A 15,772-nucleotide genomic window follows, 5' to 3' on the forward strand; every position below is an offset into this window, starting at 1 on the left:
CCAGCCCAGAATCTAATGCTTTCCACCCTGTTCAATCTCACCTCACTTTCCTCCTCCTACCCTATTCTATTTATAGATTATTTATTATTTTCAATGAAATAAAACTGTTACCAGCAAGAGACAAGGCCAGCTGCCCTGGGCCCTCTTCTTCAGCTCTGTTCTCTGCAGACACCTTCCCAAACAGCTCCTCCAGTGTGACCTCCAGGCCTGTCCCCTCTCAGGGAGCATGGATCACAAAGCCAGAAACTCAAGGTGCGCTGTCTGTCCTTTAGCTTTTCCTTGGGCAAATTGTTGGAAGGTAACCCACACCCCCAGAGGTTCTAGTTATCTGTTTATTTTAATGGAAATGAAGGCATAACACGTCCTAGAAAAATAAAGATTTAGGATACAAACTAGACACAGGGGTCAGGGTTGCGCCGGTGGTCGGGGATCTTTGGTCTGGGGCTGGACAAGGTACCTGGGGCTCTAGTCCAGGAGGTGCTAACCGAGGACCCTGGCCCACGCCCCCCACACCTGTGGGCAGGAAGGACCCAGCTGGGAGGGTCCAGGAGTCTCTGGGCACAGGACTGCCTGTCCTCCACCCTTGAATTCCAAGCAGTTCTGAAAACGCCATCAGTGGAGCTATTAACAGTGTTTCAGGGGGTGATAGGGAGAGGGCTGGGGGTGGGGGATGGGGGAAATTCAGCCGTTGGGCAGGGCTTTCAGCTCACAGCTAGTACCAGGTCGAGGGGGGGCAGAGCCCCCGAGTCAGGACCCCCAAATCTCCCCATATAGACCAAGGAGAGGGCTGTAACAGAGGCAGCATCCTGTCCGAGGAGTGGACCCTCCAGGGCACGGAGAGGTTGAGCAGCCGGGGAGGGTGTAGTGTGTGTGGGTAGACGGCAGCCGCTGTGTTTATGAGAGGGTCCCTCCTCCCGGCCTGGATTTCGAGCACCATTGTCAGGGGAGGCCTGGGGGCCGGCGGGTCACAGTTCCAAGGGCTCTTCCACAGGCACTGACTGTAGCTGCGTCAGGACCTTGGTCTCGGCTTCCAGCCCCTCATCCACCTCGCCCCCCGCGGTGGCCCCCAGAAGCAGCCCCTCGGGGTCAGGGTCTGGCAGCCTCAGCACGGTATGGGGGGCCTGTGTCCCCAGCCCCTTCTCTTCCTCCAGCAGCCCCTCAGTGCCAGCGCTCAGTTCCAGCCCGGCTGGCCAGATGGGCACGGCCGCGGGCGACAGCAGCAGCCCCTCCGGCGGGGGCACCGGGAAGCCGGGTAGGAGCCCAGATGAGTCTGGGGAGAAGGGTAGGCTGGGGGCGGCGGCGGCGGGGGGCGGCTGGGGTGGCTGCTGCGCAGGAAGTGTGCCTAAGGCGTGGGCCTCCGGAAGAGCGGGGCTGGTGGCCACTGGGAGGGCTCCTTCAGGCACTGAGATGGCTGTGTCCGGCTTCAGGGGCAGGGCCAGGCTGGGGGCGGGCGGCAGGACCTGGGAGACCAGCATGCTGGTGGGGAAAGTGGCGGTGAGGATGATCTTGCCCTGCTGCACGGCCACACCTGTCACAATGGGGCTGCCGGACACGGGATTGGCCAGCAGGAAGTTTCCTGTAGGGAGAGGAGGGAGGCCAGGCACCCAGGTGAGGATGAAGCTGCTGGAGGGCAGGCAGGGGGATTAACCAGAGGCAAAAGGAGCCCCTTCAGGGTCAGAGTAAGGCCAAGTCTTCCTGGCCTGAGCCTCAGGAGGGTCTGGGACCCGCCAGGGAAGAGCTCCCTTCCCTCCACTTCGGCCCCAGGAAGCCCACCAGCAGCAACCCCCTCCCCAAAATAAGTGCACCCCCCACCCAGCCACCAGAAGGGGTTACCTGGGGTAGTGGCCGAAGGCAGCTGCAGCGCAGTCACGCCCACGCTGGAGTTTATCAGGTGCACATTGGCAGGGCCCGAGGCACCAGCCACCTTCACTGGGCTGCCTGGCCCAGCTGCCAGCAGCTGCAGCGGCCCCACAGCCTGGGGCAGCGTCACCACCTGTGAGGTGGGCACCACCTGGGGCAGGTTCAGCAGTGGGGAGGTGGGGCCCAGGCCAGCAGGGTAGCCAGGGGGCGGGGAAAGTGGCACCACTTGGGGAGCAGCCATGGAGGTCACTGGTCCTGGGGGCAGCGGAAAGGTGGCTGCCGGAGGGGGGCCAGGCACCACTTGGGGCAGAGGCGCCGGGACCTCCTCTCCAGGCGGCCCTGAAGCAGTCACCTGAGCCCCCTTGGTCTCCAGGGCTTCAGGCTGAGCCTCCTCCAGACGAACCTCCCCAGTCTGAGGGTCCAGGACCAGGGAGGTCTTGCCCTCGTTGGCCCCTTGGGGGCTGGGCTGCGGAGCAGGGGCACCCCCGGTGAGCAGCAGGGGGCCCAGGCCGGAGGCCTCGCCCAGTGCGAGGCTGTTGATGATGACGGGGCTCCCATTGAGGAGCACTGCTGGAGAGCTGCCGGCCGCCAGGAAGCTCCCGTTCACCAGGATGGAGGAGGAGGCAGGGCACGGGGCAGGAGGGGCGGCCCCGGCCAGGAATATGGAGCCTGGCGCTGGGCCCTCGGCAGCCGCCGGAGCCGCCCCTCTCTCCAGGTCCTCAGGACTGCGACTGGACTCGTCCTCCGTAGTGGGGTTTCCATCAGACTCGCTGGCCAGAGAGAGGATTTTGAGTGGTGGACTCATGGTGTGTTTCCCCGCAGGCCAGCCCCATTCCTGCCGAGAGCTGGAGGCAAAGTGCTCAGAGGAAGCACAAGCCGCCCATTCCCTTCCCATGTTCCCCAGCCCAAAATTTTGTGGGCAATTTCAGGGAGTTAATGAAACCTCCTCTCTGAGACCCCAGGAAGGAGTCTCTGCAAGCCCGGTCCTGAAACCACTGCCCAAAGGTTCAAGCTGAACGCTGAGGGTTAGAGGGGTCCTTCTCTCCCAACTCCTCAGCTTTAGGGTCCAGGAGGCTAAGCAACCGGGCTGCCCGAGGTCTCCAGAGTCGGCCAGAAAACAGTCGAGGGGCTCTGGAGACACTAAGGAGGGAGTCGCCAGCTCAGTTCCTGGTGCCCAACCCCCCCTTCCCCTCCCCCCGGGCGTCGGAGAAGGAGCGAGAGGCCGGCGCGCAGGGTGGGAGGGGAAGGGCTTGGGTTACAGGGAAACCGGAGCTGGGGAAGGTTCACGTTTCACAACAAAGACAGACGACGGACCACGCTGTTTGGGCCCTGGGGGGGGCGGGAGAGAAGATGAGACAGCCGCCGTCAGGGAGGGACTGGCCGCGAAGGGGCCTAAAGAAGCCCCTACGCCCGGGAGCGAGGACAAAGGCCTCTCCTTTCTCGCAGCCCCTTTTTCTCACTGCCGACCCCAAGTCTAGCCGCGGGCGCGGATGGGATTCGGGACGGAGCTTGTGGAATAGAGGGAGGCGGTCTCCCTAGCCTCTGCGAGAGGAGCAGCGGTGTCAGGGTGGAGGGCCGGGCGAGTGCCTAGTTAATCCACGAGGATTCCTCGCGCTCGGCGGCGCCTGAGGGTGTGAGCGGGGGGTGTCCGAGGACAACAGGTCTGGGAGAGAGGGGTACGTCCCAGGGAAAGCCGGACTGGCGCCGCCCCGAGCCCCTCACCTCTTGCAGGGCGCGCCGCCGCCGCCGCCCCCGGTCCGGTCGCGCTGTCGTCGGTTCTTGAACCAGTTGCTGACTTGCGTGAGCGAGAGGCCGGTGAGCGTGGCCAGGCGGCGCTTCTCGTCCGGCGTGGGGTAGCGGTTGCCGCGATAGCAGGCCTTCAGCGCGGCGCGGGAGCGCTCCTTGAAGCAATAGACGGTCTCCTCGCCGTCCCAGATGGTCTTGGGCAGCGGGAATTTCTTGCGCAGACGGTACTTGTCCACCGCGCCCAGCGCGCGGCCGCGGGCCCGCTCGGCCTCGTGGTAGCGCGCGCGCAGGTAGAGGTCCTGAAGGAAGGCGTGGTGGGCGGCGGGGAAGGGGCGGCTCTCGAGCAGCCGGTAGAGCTCGGCGTACTCGCCTCGCTGGAAAGCCACCAGGGCCCGAGCGCGCAGCACAGGGTCGCTGCCACGTAGGCGCTCGGCCGGGGGCAGTGCGCCCAGGAAGCGGCTCAAGCGGCCGGCGTGGCCCGCCTGTAGCAGCGCCTCGCACACGCACGCCACCTGCTCCGGCGAGAAGCGGAGCCCCGTGGGCGGCTCGGCAGCGGCCTCGGGGGGCGAGCCGGGAACGCCTGGGGATCCGGGGCCCTCCACTTTCACCGCCGTTTCGCCCGCCCCGGCCCCGGCCGCCGCCGCCGCCTCACCCTCGGCCGCCTGCAAAGTCTGCAGGAGCTGGCGCGCTTCCTCCTCCTCCTCTTCGGTCGCCGCCGCCGCCGCCGCTACCACTGCCTCCCCCCCGGCCGCCGGCCCCGCGCTCGGCTCCGCAGGCAAGGTAGCCATGTTTTGCAACTTTGGGAAGTTCCTCCCTCCTTCTCCTCCCTCGGGCTTTCCCCAGCCCCCTCCCCCGCCCGTCTCCCCTCCCCACCCCACCCCCCACTTCGTGCTTCCCGATCTTCTCCCGCTGACCCGCGTCTCCCCTCCTCAACACCGATGCCAGGCCCAGCTCTCTACTAGGGTCTCTGTCCCAGTGTCTGTGTATGTGCCCGTCCCCCTCCCCGTCTTGTCCGTGATTCTCCCTTTGTTTTCCCTCCGCCTCAGGCCGCGCTTTTTGCGTCCCCCCGCGTGTGCCTCTGGCTCAGGGCCTCAGTTTCCCCATCGGGACAACGGAGAAGGTAACGGGCCGTCCGGGAGGGTTAAGGGCGCGAAGCCACCTCTGCCCCGAGACTAAGCTTCTGCACGCCTCCGTCTCCAGGGTCCTCCGAAGGCCCCCCTCACTCCCCATCTCGGCCCACGCTCCACCCCTCGGAATTCCCGGCTCCGCAGGGGGGCGGGCCTGGTTGGCAGAAGGGGCGGGGGAAACGGGCTGGAAAGTTTGCAGCAACTTTTCTCGAGCCTAAGTCTCTGGAACGGATGCGCGTGGCCCGCGCAGGCGCAATGGTAAGAGGATGGCTGCGCTAGCTGCCAGTCCAGCCCGCCTCTTCCATGCGGTCGAATGGCACAGCTGGGCCACAGCTGGACAGTGGGCGGTACCTCCGAGGGGCCTGCTCGTCTTCTCCTATTGGCCGGGTGCCTAGGCCACGCCCCCCAGCCCTACCCCCACCCGATTCGTCCGTTTCCCCTCCCGCTAGCTTCCTGCCAGGCCATTGGCCGCCTCCGCTCGCCTTCCGATTGGCCTGCTGAGCAGCCTCTTGCCCTCGACGCAAGCTGCGGACCCCAAGGAATTTCAGAATTTTGGGCAGACGGGAGGACCTTTTATTCGCGAGGATCGGGGGTGGGGGTCCTAGGTGGGGAAAGACAATAAATATCGAGGAATGTCGGGGTCTCAGTGCATCCAAAACGTGGATTAGGGTGCTGGGGTCCTGGAGCCTGTCAGCGGGTCAGAGAAAAGATCAATAAATACCCAAACTGCCGAGGTGGACGGAGCCGGCTGGACTCCGAGAGCAGCGCACGTGAGAAGGAGGGCGCGAGAATCCCCGAAAAAGCGGGGCTGTCAAAAACAAAAAGATTCCCAAGAAAGCAGGCGGAGCTCGCGCTAGACTTTCGCTGCGGAAAGAGAGCCTTCCTGAGGGGGCGGGGCCTCATGCACAAGGAGGATTTGTGGTTTGCGAGCCAATGTGGGTGGGGGTGCCTGGAGGGTGAGAAACAGATGAGCCCTGGCCCTGCTGCCTTCCCTAGGTCGCAACTTGCCCATCGACGTCGGGGGCCTCAGCTAGGCAGGCGGAAGAGGTCCGCGATCCACCCCCACCCCCCCCCCCCAGCAGCAGCAGCAGCAGCACTCCCCGCTACAAGCCTCCCTGGAGCCGCAGCCCCGGCTCCTCCCTCCCCGGCCGCCAGGGGGCGGGCCCGGATCACGGGGCTGAAGCTGGGGCGGAGACCCACGCTCGGAGTGTTGTTAACTGGGAGGGGAGGGGCTTCTGGGCCCTGCCTCGGTAACCCAACCCTCCAGCAGAGCCCGAGTGTAGGACAGGCTCGGGTTCTAGGGTTCAGGCGGAGAAGGCGGCTCCCGGGCGGGGTCAGACTGCGGCGAGATGGCCGGCGCAGGCCACCAACCCAATGCAGCCCAGGGCGGCGGCAACAGCCAGAGCAGCGGCGAACAGGAGCAAGGAACGCGCCTCCGATAGGTCAGGCCTAGGGACCTGCAGGGAGAGGGCGAGGGTCAGCACCTAGCGACACGAGCCTCTGATTGGCTCCCGGGACTTGCCCCGCCTACGTCTAGGAGGTCCACAACCCCCGGCAGCCGCCCCGCCCCCTCACAGCGCGGGTAGCTCTGGTTGGCCGGCTCGCAAACCTAAGTCTTGTTCAAACTCATTATTGGCTGCTTCCTAGAGACCTGTGTTGATTGACTGCCCGAGAATCCTCCCCTCCCCACCGCTGGCCCAGCCCCGCAGAGGCGCTGCTAAGCAGAGGCGACTTGGGGTACGTGGAGCTGGGCGGGGGCGCGCGGCGGGCGGGCGTGAGCAGCCGGACGTACCCTGGCAGGGAGCAGCAGGTGGCGGCGGTGCATGGGGCCTGGCCCCACCAGCGGGCATTGGCCCAGAGCCACGGCCGGGGGGCCATCTAGCTGGAGAGAGAAGGGACAGGTGACCCGATCTGAGCCCAGCTCGGCCCGGCCGCCCTCGGCCTGGGGGGAGAGACAGCAAGGGGAGTCGAGGTCGGAGGGGTTATCTAGGGAAACCCCGAACTGGATATCCCAAATGGGGATATGGTGAGAGACCTAAACCGAGGGAGATCTGGTCGATGTGGGGTGAATGGAGGCTATCTGACTGCAACCACAGAGGGTAGCCCTAAATCTGGACGGAGGGTACGTGGTGACAGAGACAGGGGCAGCAAAGAGGGGCAGCAGGCTTGACGCAGGGGAAAAAGAGGGGTCTTACATGGGAAGGTGGATCCGTAGCCCGGGGACTGGGGACCCCCGTGACAGCTGGAAGGAGAAGAGAGAGGCGTAGGGCGCGTGGAGGGACGAGGAGGGCGGTGGCGCGGCGTGCCCCAGCCTGGCCCCTCGCCCTCCCCCAGGTGTGTACACCTGCCGCGGGCCCACCTCCCCCGGGCGCCTCAGGGAAGGGGGCGGGTGAGGGACTCGCCTGCGGCTCCCCCGGCCTGAAGCAATTCCATCCGCTCCTGCAGCTGCCGGACGTGCGCCTCCAGGTCGCGGTTCCGAGCCTGGGCCTCACGGAGCTGACTGCGGAGAGGTGTGGCCCGTGAGCCCTTGAGGCTCTGGCGAGAGAGGCTGCTAAAGTTGGTGACTTCCCCCGGGCCCCAACCCCGACCTGGCGAAGTTCTGGTTGGCCTTATGGATGGCTGCTAGCTCCTGGCTCAGGCTCTGCCGGGTCAGCACCTCCTCCTCCAGGGCTTCCTGGAGCTCCCGCAGCGTCACCTCCGGCTCTGCCACCGCCTCTGGAATGGTCTCCGGAACTGCCGCTTCAACCTGGGTATGGAAACGGGGCTTAGGGCGACCAGAGGCCTGGGGAGCATTCAAGACTTGAGCATAGACTGCAGGACTGGGATCCTCCCTTGACCTCTATTCCTGCACCCCCTAGATCTTACTGGAATCTCCACGGCTCCACAGTGATTCAGACTCCCTCCTTTGGAGGGCTAATGGCAGCCCAGTCCTATTCATCTCCAGCCTTTAATCTGGTCTCCTCCCATCCACCATCCACACCAAAACCAAACGGCTGTTTCTACAACACTGCCCAACTTGACCAGGTCCCTCCTCTGCACAGATTTTCTCCAGCCCCTCAGAGCCCTCAGGAGGAGGCACACCACACTGAAAGGCCCTGTCTGGTGTGCCTCCGCTGGCCTCAGCCACCCCACTACTCATTCTTCACCATTCTTTCTCCTAGAACAGTAACGCCTTACTACCCTCCTTTTACACTTAAGGGCAATCATTTGGTTCCCACCTCAGAGCCCTCACTCTTAAGGTTCTCTTTGCTTTTCCTCCCATGGGTGGTCCTTCTCCTTCTCCAGGGCTTCCCCTACCTTGAGAGTCCCCCTCCATGCATTAGAAATTAGAACTCAGTGACCTGTTCTAATTTCTTTGTGAGGGTCACGTCTGACCGAAGTAGCCTTGTCTCTACTTTGTCTTCCCTCTCTTTCTTTCGAGGAAGTTCCCAGGAGGCCCAGCACTCCACGGCACACTGTATCCTGAAGGCCTCCCCTTCTCACCCCTCACTGACTCTCCTCCAGGGACTCACCACTTCCTCTGGTGGGGGCACTGTGGGTTCCAGGCTGGGCTCAGGCAATGACTCGGCCTCCAGTTCCATGGGTGTAGAGCCCGGGGTCTCATCGTCCCTGGGGAGAGGAGGACGCCGAGGGGTGGGAGGGTGAGCCAAGGCCTCACCCCAGAGGCTGTTGATCCCCTGGGTTTAGAGCCAGGACACCCTAGCCTGTGCCCTGGGGCAGCCAGACCCGAAGTCTCCGTGGTTTGAAAAGGGGGAGAAGCAGAGTAAAGGGGGCAAATTGCCAGGCTGGGGGTGGGGGGTACAGGTCCTCCTGTTGTTAGGAAAAGGCCAGCCCCTGGCATGGCCTTAAGCCCCTGGAAGTTGGATTTCCCTTCTTTGGGAACTTGGGGTCAAGACAGCCGTGTTCTAGGATCTGCCCTTCCGCTCCATGTGCCCTTCTCAGGACCCTCTCCTTAGGGACCAAGGAAGTGAGGGGCACACTGCCCAGCTCTGGCAACCTCCAAAGAGGTGGTCTTCAGACTGGGTGTGGGATCCCAAGACTGACAGTAGACAGCAGCCCACCCCCTCAAACCCAGGTGCTGGGAGGAAAACAGATCCTCCCAAGGAATATGAAATTGCAATAAAAGTGATGTTCCCTCCAACCCAGCAGTCCCTCTTAGGGAACTGTGCCTCAAGGACCCAATGACCCTGGACAAGGATAAAGACCTTGTGCCAAGACCAATTCGTGGCTGTTCATCCAGCTTGGGTCAGGACAGAGAGGCTGGTTGACTAAGTCCTGCCGGTCCAGTGGGGAGAGCACTCCCCAGCAGGTCAGGATTGTGTGGTAGTTTGTTCGTGATAAGAAATGGCATTTGCAGTACGTTGTCCAATAACAGAACGTGTTAGAATACAGCATGTTCCCACAGTTGTTAAGGAGGGGTGTGTGTGTGAGCCAGGGACCGCTGCTGCTGGCGGGCTTTGTATTTTCTGATATACTTGTGATAGGCAAATGTATTAGTTGCAGAATCAATGTTTTAAAAAGGCTTTATGGTTATGTAATTCAGTGAGTCTGTGTTCTTTTAAGACTGACTTAACAATTCTAAACTCCTTATTTTCTAAGACTGTGAGGTCCTATGACTGTACACTAGACATTGAAAAGTGGAAAGTGAGAAGATTCTGCAAGGCTAAGCCTGTGACTCTGAGGTTTAACAACTGAATCTAAATTCCAAAGTTCTCGTGGTCTGAGAATTTAGGATCTTGCAACTCTGGGCTCCTAAAAGTCCTTACTTCCCAAGACAGTAAGGTTCCAAGATTGACCCTACAAGTCTCCTGGGTGCCATCAGGGCAGGATGTGATAACCTGGAGCAGCCCCCCAGGGCCTCTGGGGGGGGAGGGCCTTCCCCCCTCCCCCATCCACTCCTCTCAGGCTGCACAGGAGCCGCGCTTACCTGAGGGCCATGCAGGAGTAGGAGTAGCCCACGAAAGGTAGGTGGACACCCAGCGGCATGCCTTCCTGCATGTCCGACAGCGTCTCCTAGGCAAGAGAAACACAGATGTGAGGTAAGCAGCAGCTGTCAGGGCTGGCCCCTCACCCATTCCCAGTGTTGGCTTCAGTGCCCACCACCCCCACACCCTAGCCCGTCCATCTAAAGCGGACTCTACATCATTTTACTACATCCTGCTGCTTCCCTCAGGGCACTTGCCACAGTAAAGGTATATCTTCTCTAGACTGTGAGTAGAGGGCAGCGACCAGGGCTGATTTGGTCCATGAGTGTCCCGAGCAGTGCCCCGCACAAGGGCAGTCAGACAGAGCAAGCCTGGGGGAGCGTGTACCAACAGCTGAGGGAGAGAAGCCCTGAGGAAGGAGGGAGGGGGGTTCCTCTATGGTGCTTTCTTACCTCTCATCCTTCCAGGTCTCAGGTCATATAGCCCCCTCCTCCAGGAAGGGGAGGGGCTCCCCTTCCTCCTGGAGGAGGCCCTCCAGGACCTTTCATGCTGCATTAGGAGGCGAGCCCCCTACACCTCCCCGCCCATCTCAGCCCTGATCTCTCTGGGGTGTCACTGTCAGGGACAAGTCTGTGTCTCCCACTGGACTGTGAGTCTAGGTCACTGCTGGCTTCCCAGTACTCGGCCCCCAAAGAGCAGGGGCTCTGGGGAAGCAGTGATTTCAGGACCCCAGGAGGAGGGTACTCTCCTAACCTCAGTGTTATGGCAGAGGTGCGGGGTACCTTCTGCAGAGCTGGGGTCGCAGGTACCTACCCCGCCCCCGCTCACCATGGCAGTGAGCCCGTCCTCCACCATATCGAAGTTGCACGTGTCCGTGGCACCCTCGAAATCTGGCGTGAAAGGGGGAACGCTGTCTCGGAGGCTGTCCCATTCAAGGCCAAAGAAGAAAGGATGCTTCCGGAAATCCCCTGCTCCGTTCCGGCCCAGGCGCACCTCCGGGGGACACAGCAGCTGTTGGATGAGGTCGCGAGCCTCCTCGGGGACTCCTGTGTCGGCCAGCGGGAGACAGAGGTGCTCCTGCTCAGAAGGGGCAGGGAAGAGGGGCTGTTACCCGGGCGCCTTCGCGGAGAGGCCACGGGCTCCCCGGGCGGCGCTCACCCTGTAGTGCACGATCTTGCCGTAGGTCTCGGCCGTGGAGTCGGCGTAGAAGGGCGTCTGCCCGTAGAACATTTCATAGGCGAACACGCCCAGCGCCCACCAGTCACACTCGGGCCCGTAGCTGCCAGTCCCCGGCCCGCCGCCCACCGCCTGCAGGATCTCGGGAGACAAGTAGTCCGGAGTGCCCACAGCCACCAGCGACCGCACCTGAGCCAACAGGACCACAGCTGAGCTTGGCCCCGCCCCTCCTACCTCTGACTCCGCCTCCTCCTGACCTCGACCCTGCAGCTTAGTCCCCTCTTCTGCCTGTTTTAACACTGAGCCCCCACAGGCAGGCTTAGGCCTGGGTCTCCTCTCTCTCCTCCAGATCTGGTCCTGCCCTCACGCTGGCTCGGCCTGCCACGCCTCAGGCCCGCCCCCACACCCTGCACCTCCGGTTCCTCCCTCCACCCCGACCCCACCCGTAATTGGTTGCCGGAGCTACCCCAGGACAGGCACACGGCTGACCGTTCCATCCGCCCGCAACTTGAGGCAGGAGCCGAAGTCGGCCAGGCGGATATGGCCGCAGCGGTCCAGCAGGATGTTGTCCGGTTTGATGTCCCTGCGCGGAGGGAAGAAGGAAAGGGAAGGGGGATAAGTGAGCCTCTCTCCCGTCGTCTCACCAGGCCCCACCCTCTTAAGGATCGCGGCTCTCCAATTCCCGCGCCCCTTGGCCCCGGCAGCGCCCACCTGTGCACGTAGCCCAGCCGGTGCACCGAGTCTATGGCCATGACAATCTCGGCCAGGTAGAAGCGCGCCATCTCGGCCGGGATCCGCTCCCCAAACTTGCTCAGCAGCGTTAGCAGGTCCCCGCCCACGTAGTACTCCATGACAAGGTACTGGGAGGGGGCGTGTTATGGGGAGTCGGTACCCCGCCTGGGCACCGATCTCTGACATCCCGGGACAAAGACTCCCAGAGACGCCCCATCCCTGGGCAGAGACCCCGCAGTCGCGGTCACAAGACAACTCCCAGGCCAAAATAGACACCCCCACCCCCAATCCTCGTTCCCCCAGGTTGTCACTAGATAGAAGTTCACTCCCCACCAAGAGTGTCAGGGAGAAAAACCCAAAAAGACCTTCTCCGATGTCCAGAGTATGGAGCCCACAGTCGCCCGGTCAGGGGCTCACCAGGTAGTTCTCGTCCTGGAAGGCGAAGTGCAGCTGCGTGATCCAACGCTGGTCCCCGTTCACCAACACGTCCCTCTCTTCGCGGAAGCACGACACCTGCGGGACACCCGGAGCTGAAGCGGGCGGGGGAGGGGGGCGACGCAAGGGGCGATTCTCAGCACCCTGCCCACCCAGTCCGGCCCTCACCTCGCCTCTCTTCAGCATGTCCCACTTATTCATGATCTTCATAGCGTACACCTGGCCCGTCTGCTTCATCTTCACCACCGCCACCTGAAGGCCCAAACAGGGTAACCGGGCGGAGGTGAACTGGAGACACCCGGGCTCGCCGAGATAGGACTCCGCCTGTAACCCGGCCCAGACGTGGCCCCGCCCACAAGCCACGCCCATTAGCCTCAAGCCCCGCCTTAGGCTCTAAACTCAGTCATTCATCACTTTCTCAGACCAGTCTCGGAATTCCTACGTCCCCCGCCCACTGTAGGAAAAGGCAGGTCCCAGCCCCGGCTGCCCCAGGCTCACCTCGCTGAACGCCCCGCGTCCGATCACCTTCAAAATCTCGAAGTCCTCCCTCTGCAGTCGGACCTCCTTAAGCCTCGCCGCGATGGGCTCCACTGGAGGCGTGGAGGGAACCAGAATCACAGGGACTGACGTTGGAGACGAGGCAGTCCCACCCTCGGTCCCCTGTCCTTGCCTCTCCCCTTAGGGCTGTCTGCCTCCGTCTTCACATAAACGTTTTGTGAGGTCTGGGGGCCCCTAAACTACCCTCCTATGGAGAGAGGTGTGATGTCTGCGAACCCCTTTCTGGGACAGAACATTAGGCCAGAGGGCTCTCCAGGGTGCAGGATGAACGGGTTGAGGTAACAAGTCTGCTGAAAGAACGCTGTGATGAACAGAGAGAGAAGAAACAGGCCCGGTTCATAGAGCTCCTGGGGCAACAGTCCCTACTCGTGGTGACCTGGCCCACCCCCAGGGCACTCTCTCCTTCAGTCTGTCTTACGTTATGGCCCAGAGCCTGCAATTTAATCCAGCACCTTAGGCTCAGATGCAGGTGGCTTGTGGCCCACACTTTGGGAAATCCCGAGTTCAGGCTTGGGGCCAGGAGAAGGAACAGGAGAGGGAGACGAAGCCATGGACCTGCAGCCTGGGCACCAGTGCTGCAGACGTGGTCAAGTGCGTCCTGTGTTCTCAACTCCAGAAGGAGGTTTTACTATCTCTCCTTATCTACAGATGGGGAACCAAGACTCAAGACCGGTGAAGTCCTCGGCCCAAGGTCCTAGAGCCAGCAATGTGGCAGAGGGCAGTCTGGGAGGGAGAGGGCAGAGGGTGGAGGCAGGAGACTCGGGGGCAGGGGGAGAGGGAGGCTTGGAAGAAGCTGGGAGCCTCCAAGGCAGGAGGGGGAGGGTGATGGGTAAGGATGAAGGAAGATACTGTGGGTTATGAAGAGGGTTGGGGTTCGGGGAGAGTGGGCTGGCCGGGAAGCAGCAACCAGGGCCCAGGATGAGGGAGGGAGGAGACAGCCAAGACATTGAGCCCTTTTAAGGCAGCGGGAACCCAGGCCCCCTCCCCCGCCCGGGCGGCCTGGCAGGGGAGGGGCCGCAGGATGCTGCCCGGGCCACAAAAGGAGCGCTCCTTACGGGAGTGCTGATTCCTGTCCCCGCCTCAGGTCTCAGTTTATCCTGCAGCAAGAAGGGGGCTGAGAGAGTTACTAAGGGCTGGGGGGATGTGGGGAGAAGGTTCTCCCAGAGGTCAAGCACTTGGCCTCCACCCTCCCATCTGCAAAATGGGAAGGAGAGAAGCAAGGTCGGGGTCAGAAAGAGATGGACACAAGAGGAAGCAGAAGGCAGAGAGGTCACAGGGATGGGGACAGGGACACACAGGGCTCCAGGACCAGGAGCAGGCTACTGAGGGCCAGAATGGCAGATGTTAGAGAGACAGAAACCTGAGTGCACCAGAGCCCAGTCCAGGAAGGGTCGAGGGCAGACAAAGCAGGAGGCTGAGGCTGAACCATCCTCCCTGAGGACCTGTCTCCAGGGGAACACTCAGCCAGAAGGGACTTTGGGGTGGGGGGGGGGCGTCCAGCATGGAACCTGCAGAGAAAGTGGGCCCTCCCAGAAGAACCCTGGTTGTTCCTTCTCCAACCAGGGGGTGCTGACCGATGCCTGTCTGCAAAGTTGGTTTTCCCTGGGGCCTGAGTCACTGCGCCCTCCTAGGGCTTGGGCACCTGTTGGGACAGCTGGAGAGGCTGGCGCCGAACACCTGCCCATCGGCCGCGCCCCTGGCAGCTGCCCTGTTCTGTCCCTCCCGCTCCCCCCTGCACTCTGGCAGGGTGGAGGGCCACAGAGCCCATTTTGGTGGGGTGGGGGGGAGTTCCCTAGGAGACAGGGCTCCCCAGCAAGTCCCTAGGCCTAGACTCGGGGAGGGTGTGCAGGGGGACCACAAGAGGCAGCACCCAGCCCAGCTGACCATGGCTCCCAAGTCTTGGTTCTGAGTCATGGCTACCCTGGCCTCTGCTGACCCCACTCTGCCTTGCCCAGTGGGGCACAGGGGGAGGCGCACATCACCCCAAATTCTGGGCTCCTGAATGGAAGGCTCGCCCCATGTCCATCCTGCCCCCAGCAACCAGCCCAGACCCACCTCCTCCCTCTGCCCTACCCCCATCCCCAAACATGGGCAGGGGTGGGGGTGGGGGTGGGAGAAGCTCCTGCAGGCAGGTGGGCACTCACCCCACTCCAAGAAGTCGGCCACATACTTGTCCTGGGCCAGGTCGGAGGCGCCCAGCTCCTGGTGGACGCCCAGGAGAAGGTCGAGCAGGGGCTCCAGCCCCAGGAAGCCGGGGTCCAGCACCAGCTGCTGGAGCCGCCTCAGCCGCACCTCGGCTGACATGTCGGGCAGGCAGCACCATGGCCCCCTCCCCGGGCCCGGGGCTCAGGGTCCTCCCATCATGGGGCCTGAAGGGCCCTGTGGAGGCCCCGGCCGCATGTCTGCCTGTAACTGGCTGTCCCCTGGGCCTCTCTGGCCACTTCTCTCCGCTGGCTGCGAGGGCCTCCTCCCTTTCTCCCCACCCCTCGGGCCGGCCCCCTCCAGCCTCCCGGCCTTAACCCCTCACAAGCCAGGGCCCCCCCTACTCCCGCCTCCCCGGGCCCCTTGGAAAGCTTCAACGTGAGGTGGTAGGCGGTGGAGAATCTCAACCCTCCAACTCTCCCCCTCCCCCACCAAAAAGGCCCAGCACAGGTGTGACCCATGCCAGAGATGAGCCCTCCCATTCCCCGGAGGGGACCAATTGAGGTTCAGAGTGATCTGGTAACACCCCTCCCAAGCTCTGGAGCTGGGAGGGGAGAAAAAGGGGTGAGGCCTGGGAAGGGGAGGCGGGAGGCCAGGGCAGCTTTGCGGGTGACTCAGCCAAGGATTCAGACTTTGGGACGGTTTAAATTTAGCCCTCAGGCCCTCTGTTTTACACTGTTTTTTTTTTTTTTTGGCAGGAGGTGGGGAAGGGGTGGTGAGAGAATTGGGAACAGAGGCCCTCAGCAGCCAGGACCAGGGGTGACCCACTGGCCAAAGCCGGGGGGAGCCAAAGGAGCCCCCAAAATAGCTCCCTGGACCCTGGCTGCACAGCCACATTCCTGCCCAGGCTAGGATTAGAAACAGAAACATTTCGGGGGGTGGAGGGCGGAGCGGGAAGACACCACTCCCTGTGGCTCCAGAGAGCCGCCAGGAGGGATTTTCGTTGCTCTTTCCAGGGTGGACAGGCCTCTCCGAGGAAACCATGGTCTCTGGTCGGCCCTGGATGCTGGG

The 15,772-nt window shown here is 62.7% G+C and overlaps 2 protein-coding genes and 1 long non-coding RNA gene across 11 annotated transcripts; 1 reads left to right on the forward strand and 2 right to left on the reverse strand.

The window, feature by feature from the left end:
- Positions 1 to 323: 323 nt before the first annotated feature.
- On the reverse strand, positions 324 to 4,394 carry SIX5 (SIX homeobox 5). Its single transcript, XM_065926334.1, has 3 exons — positions 3,583 to 4,394; positions 1,834 to 2,630; positions 324 to 1,576 (listed from the first exon to the last, which is right to left on the reverse strand). The coding sequence occupies exons 1-3, from the start codon at positions 4,392 to 4,394 to the stop codon at positions 966 to 968; spliced, it is 2,220 nt and encodes a 739-aa protein (XP_065782406.1). The 3' UTR covers positions 324 to 965.
- Positions 4,155 to 5,317, forward strand: LOC136161470 (uncharacterized). The gene is made up of 3 exons (XR_010661735.1): positions 4,155 to 4,386; positions 4,653 to 4,726; positions 5,183 to 5,317. It is a non-coding gene; the product is annotated as an uncharacterized lncRNA (long non-coding RNA).
- DMPK (DM1 protein kinase) lies at positions 5,294 to 15,026 on the reverse strand. Of its 9 annotated transcripts, none has more exons than XM_065926339.1 (15): positions 14,704 to 15,026; positions 12,500 to 12,591; positions 12,170 to 12,253; positions 11,984 to 12,079; positions 11,546 to 11,694; positions 11,324 to 11,417; positions 10,817 to 11,023; positions 10,487 to 10,735; positions 9,661 to 9,746; positions 8,246 to 8,342; positions 7,322 to 7,479; positions 7,136 to 7,233; positions 6,929 to 6,975; positions 6,526 to 6,675; positions 5,294 to 6,190 (listed from the first exon to the last, which is right to left on the reverse strand). In XM_065926339.1, exons 1-15 carry the CDS (start codon positions 14,861 to 14,863, stop codon positions 6,068 to 6,070), a joined length of 1,890 nt encoding a protein of 629 aa, XP_065782411.1. In that variant the 5' UTR covers positions 14,864 to 15,026; the 3' UTR covers positions 5,294 to 6,067. The 9 variants fall into 9 exon arrangements, with proteins under 9 accessions (XP_065782411.1, XP_065782413.1, XP_065782410.1 ...); XM_065926341.1 differs by having other exon boundaries at positions 6,526 to 6,611; positions 14,704 to 15,025; XM_065926338.1 differs by having other exon boundaries at positions 10,472 to 10,735; positions 14,704 to 15,025.
- Between the last annotated feature and the right edge of the window lie 746 nt (positions 15,027 to 15,772).

The sequence above is a fragment of the Muntiacus reevesi genome, chromosome 2, assembly GCF_963930625.1.
Source record: "Muntiacus reevesi chromosome 2, mMunRee1.1, whole genome shotgun sequence".
Taxonomy (NCBI): Eukaryota; Metazoa; Chordata; class Mammalia; order Artiodactyla; family Cervidae; genus Muntiacus; species Muntiacus reevesi.

What these genes read in the sequence shown, in the direction of transcription:
- SIX5 (XM_065926334.1), bottom strand. Translation starts at nt 4,394, where the DNA reads ATGGCTACCTTGCCTGCGGAGCCGAGCGCGGGGCCGGCGGCCGGGGGG. An exon ending in GGCGGCGCGCCCTGCAAGAG is followed by an intron (nt 2,631 to 3,582) that starts GTGAGGGGCTCG and finishes CTCTCTGGCCAG; the next exon opens with CGAGTCTGATGGAAACCCCA. An exon ending in GCCTTCGGCCACTACCCCAG is followed by an intron (nt 1,577 to 1,833) that starts GTAACCCCTTCT and finishes CTCTCCCTACAG; the next exon opens with GAAACTTCCTGCTGGCCAAT.
- DMPK (XM_065926338.1), bottom strand. Translation starts at nt 14,863, where the DNA reads ATGTCAGCCGAGGTGCGGCTGAGGCGGCTCCAGCAGCTGGTGCTGGAC. An exon ending in AGTTGCGGGCGGATGGAACG is followed by an intron (nt 11,024 to 11,323) that starts GTCAGCCGTGTG and finishes CTGTTGGCTCAG; the next exon opens with GTGCGGTCGCTGGTGGCTGT. An exon ending in GCAAGATCGTGCACTACAGG is followed by an intron (nt 10,736 to 10,816) that starts GTGAGCGCCGCC and finishes CCTTCTGAGCAG; the next exon opens with GAGCACCTCTGTCTCCCGCT.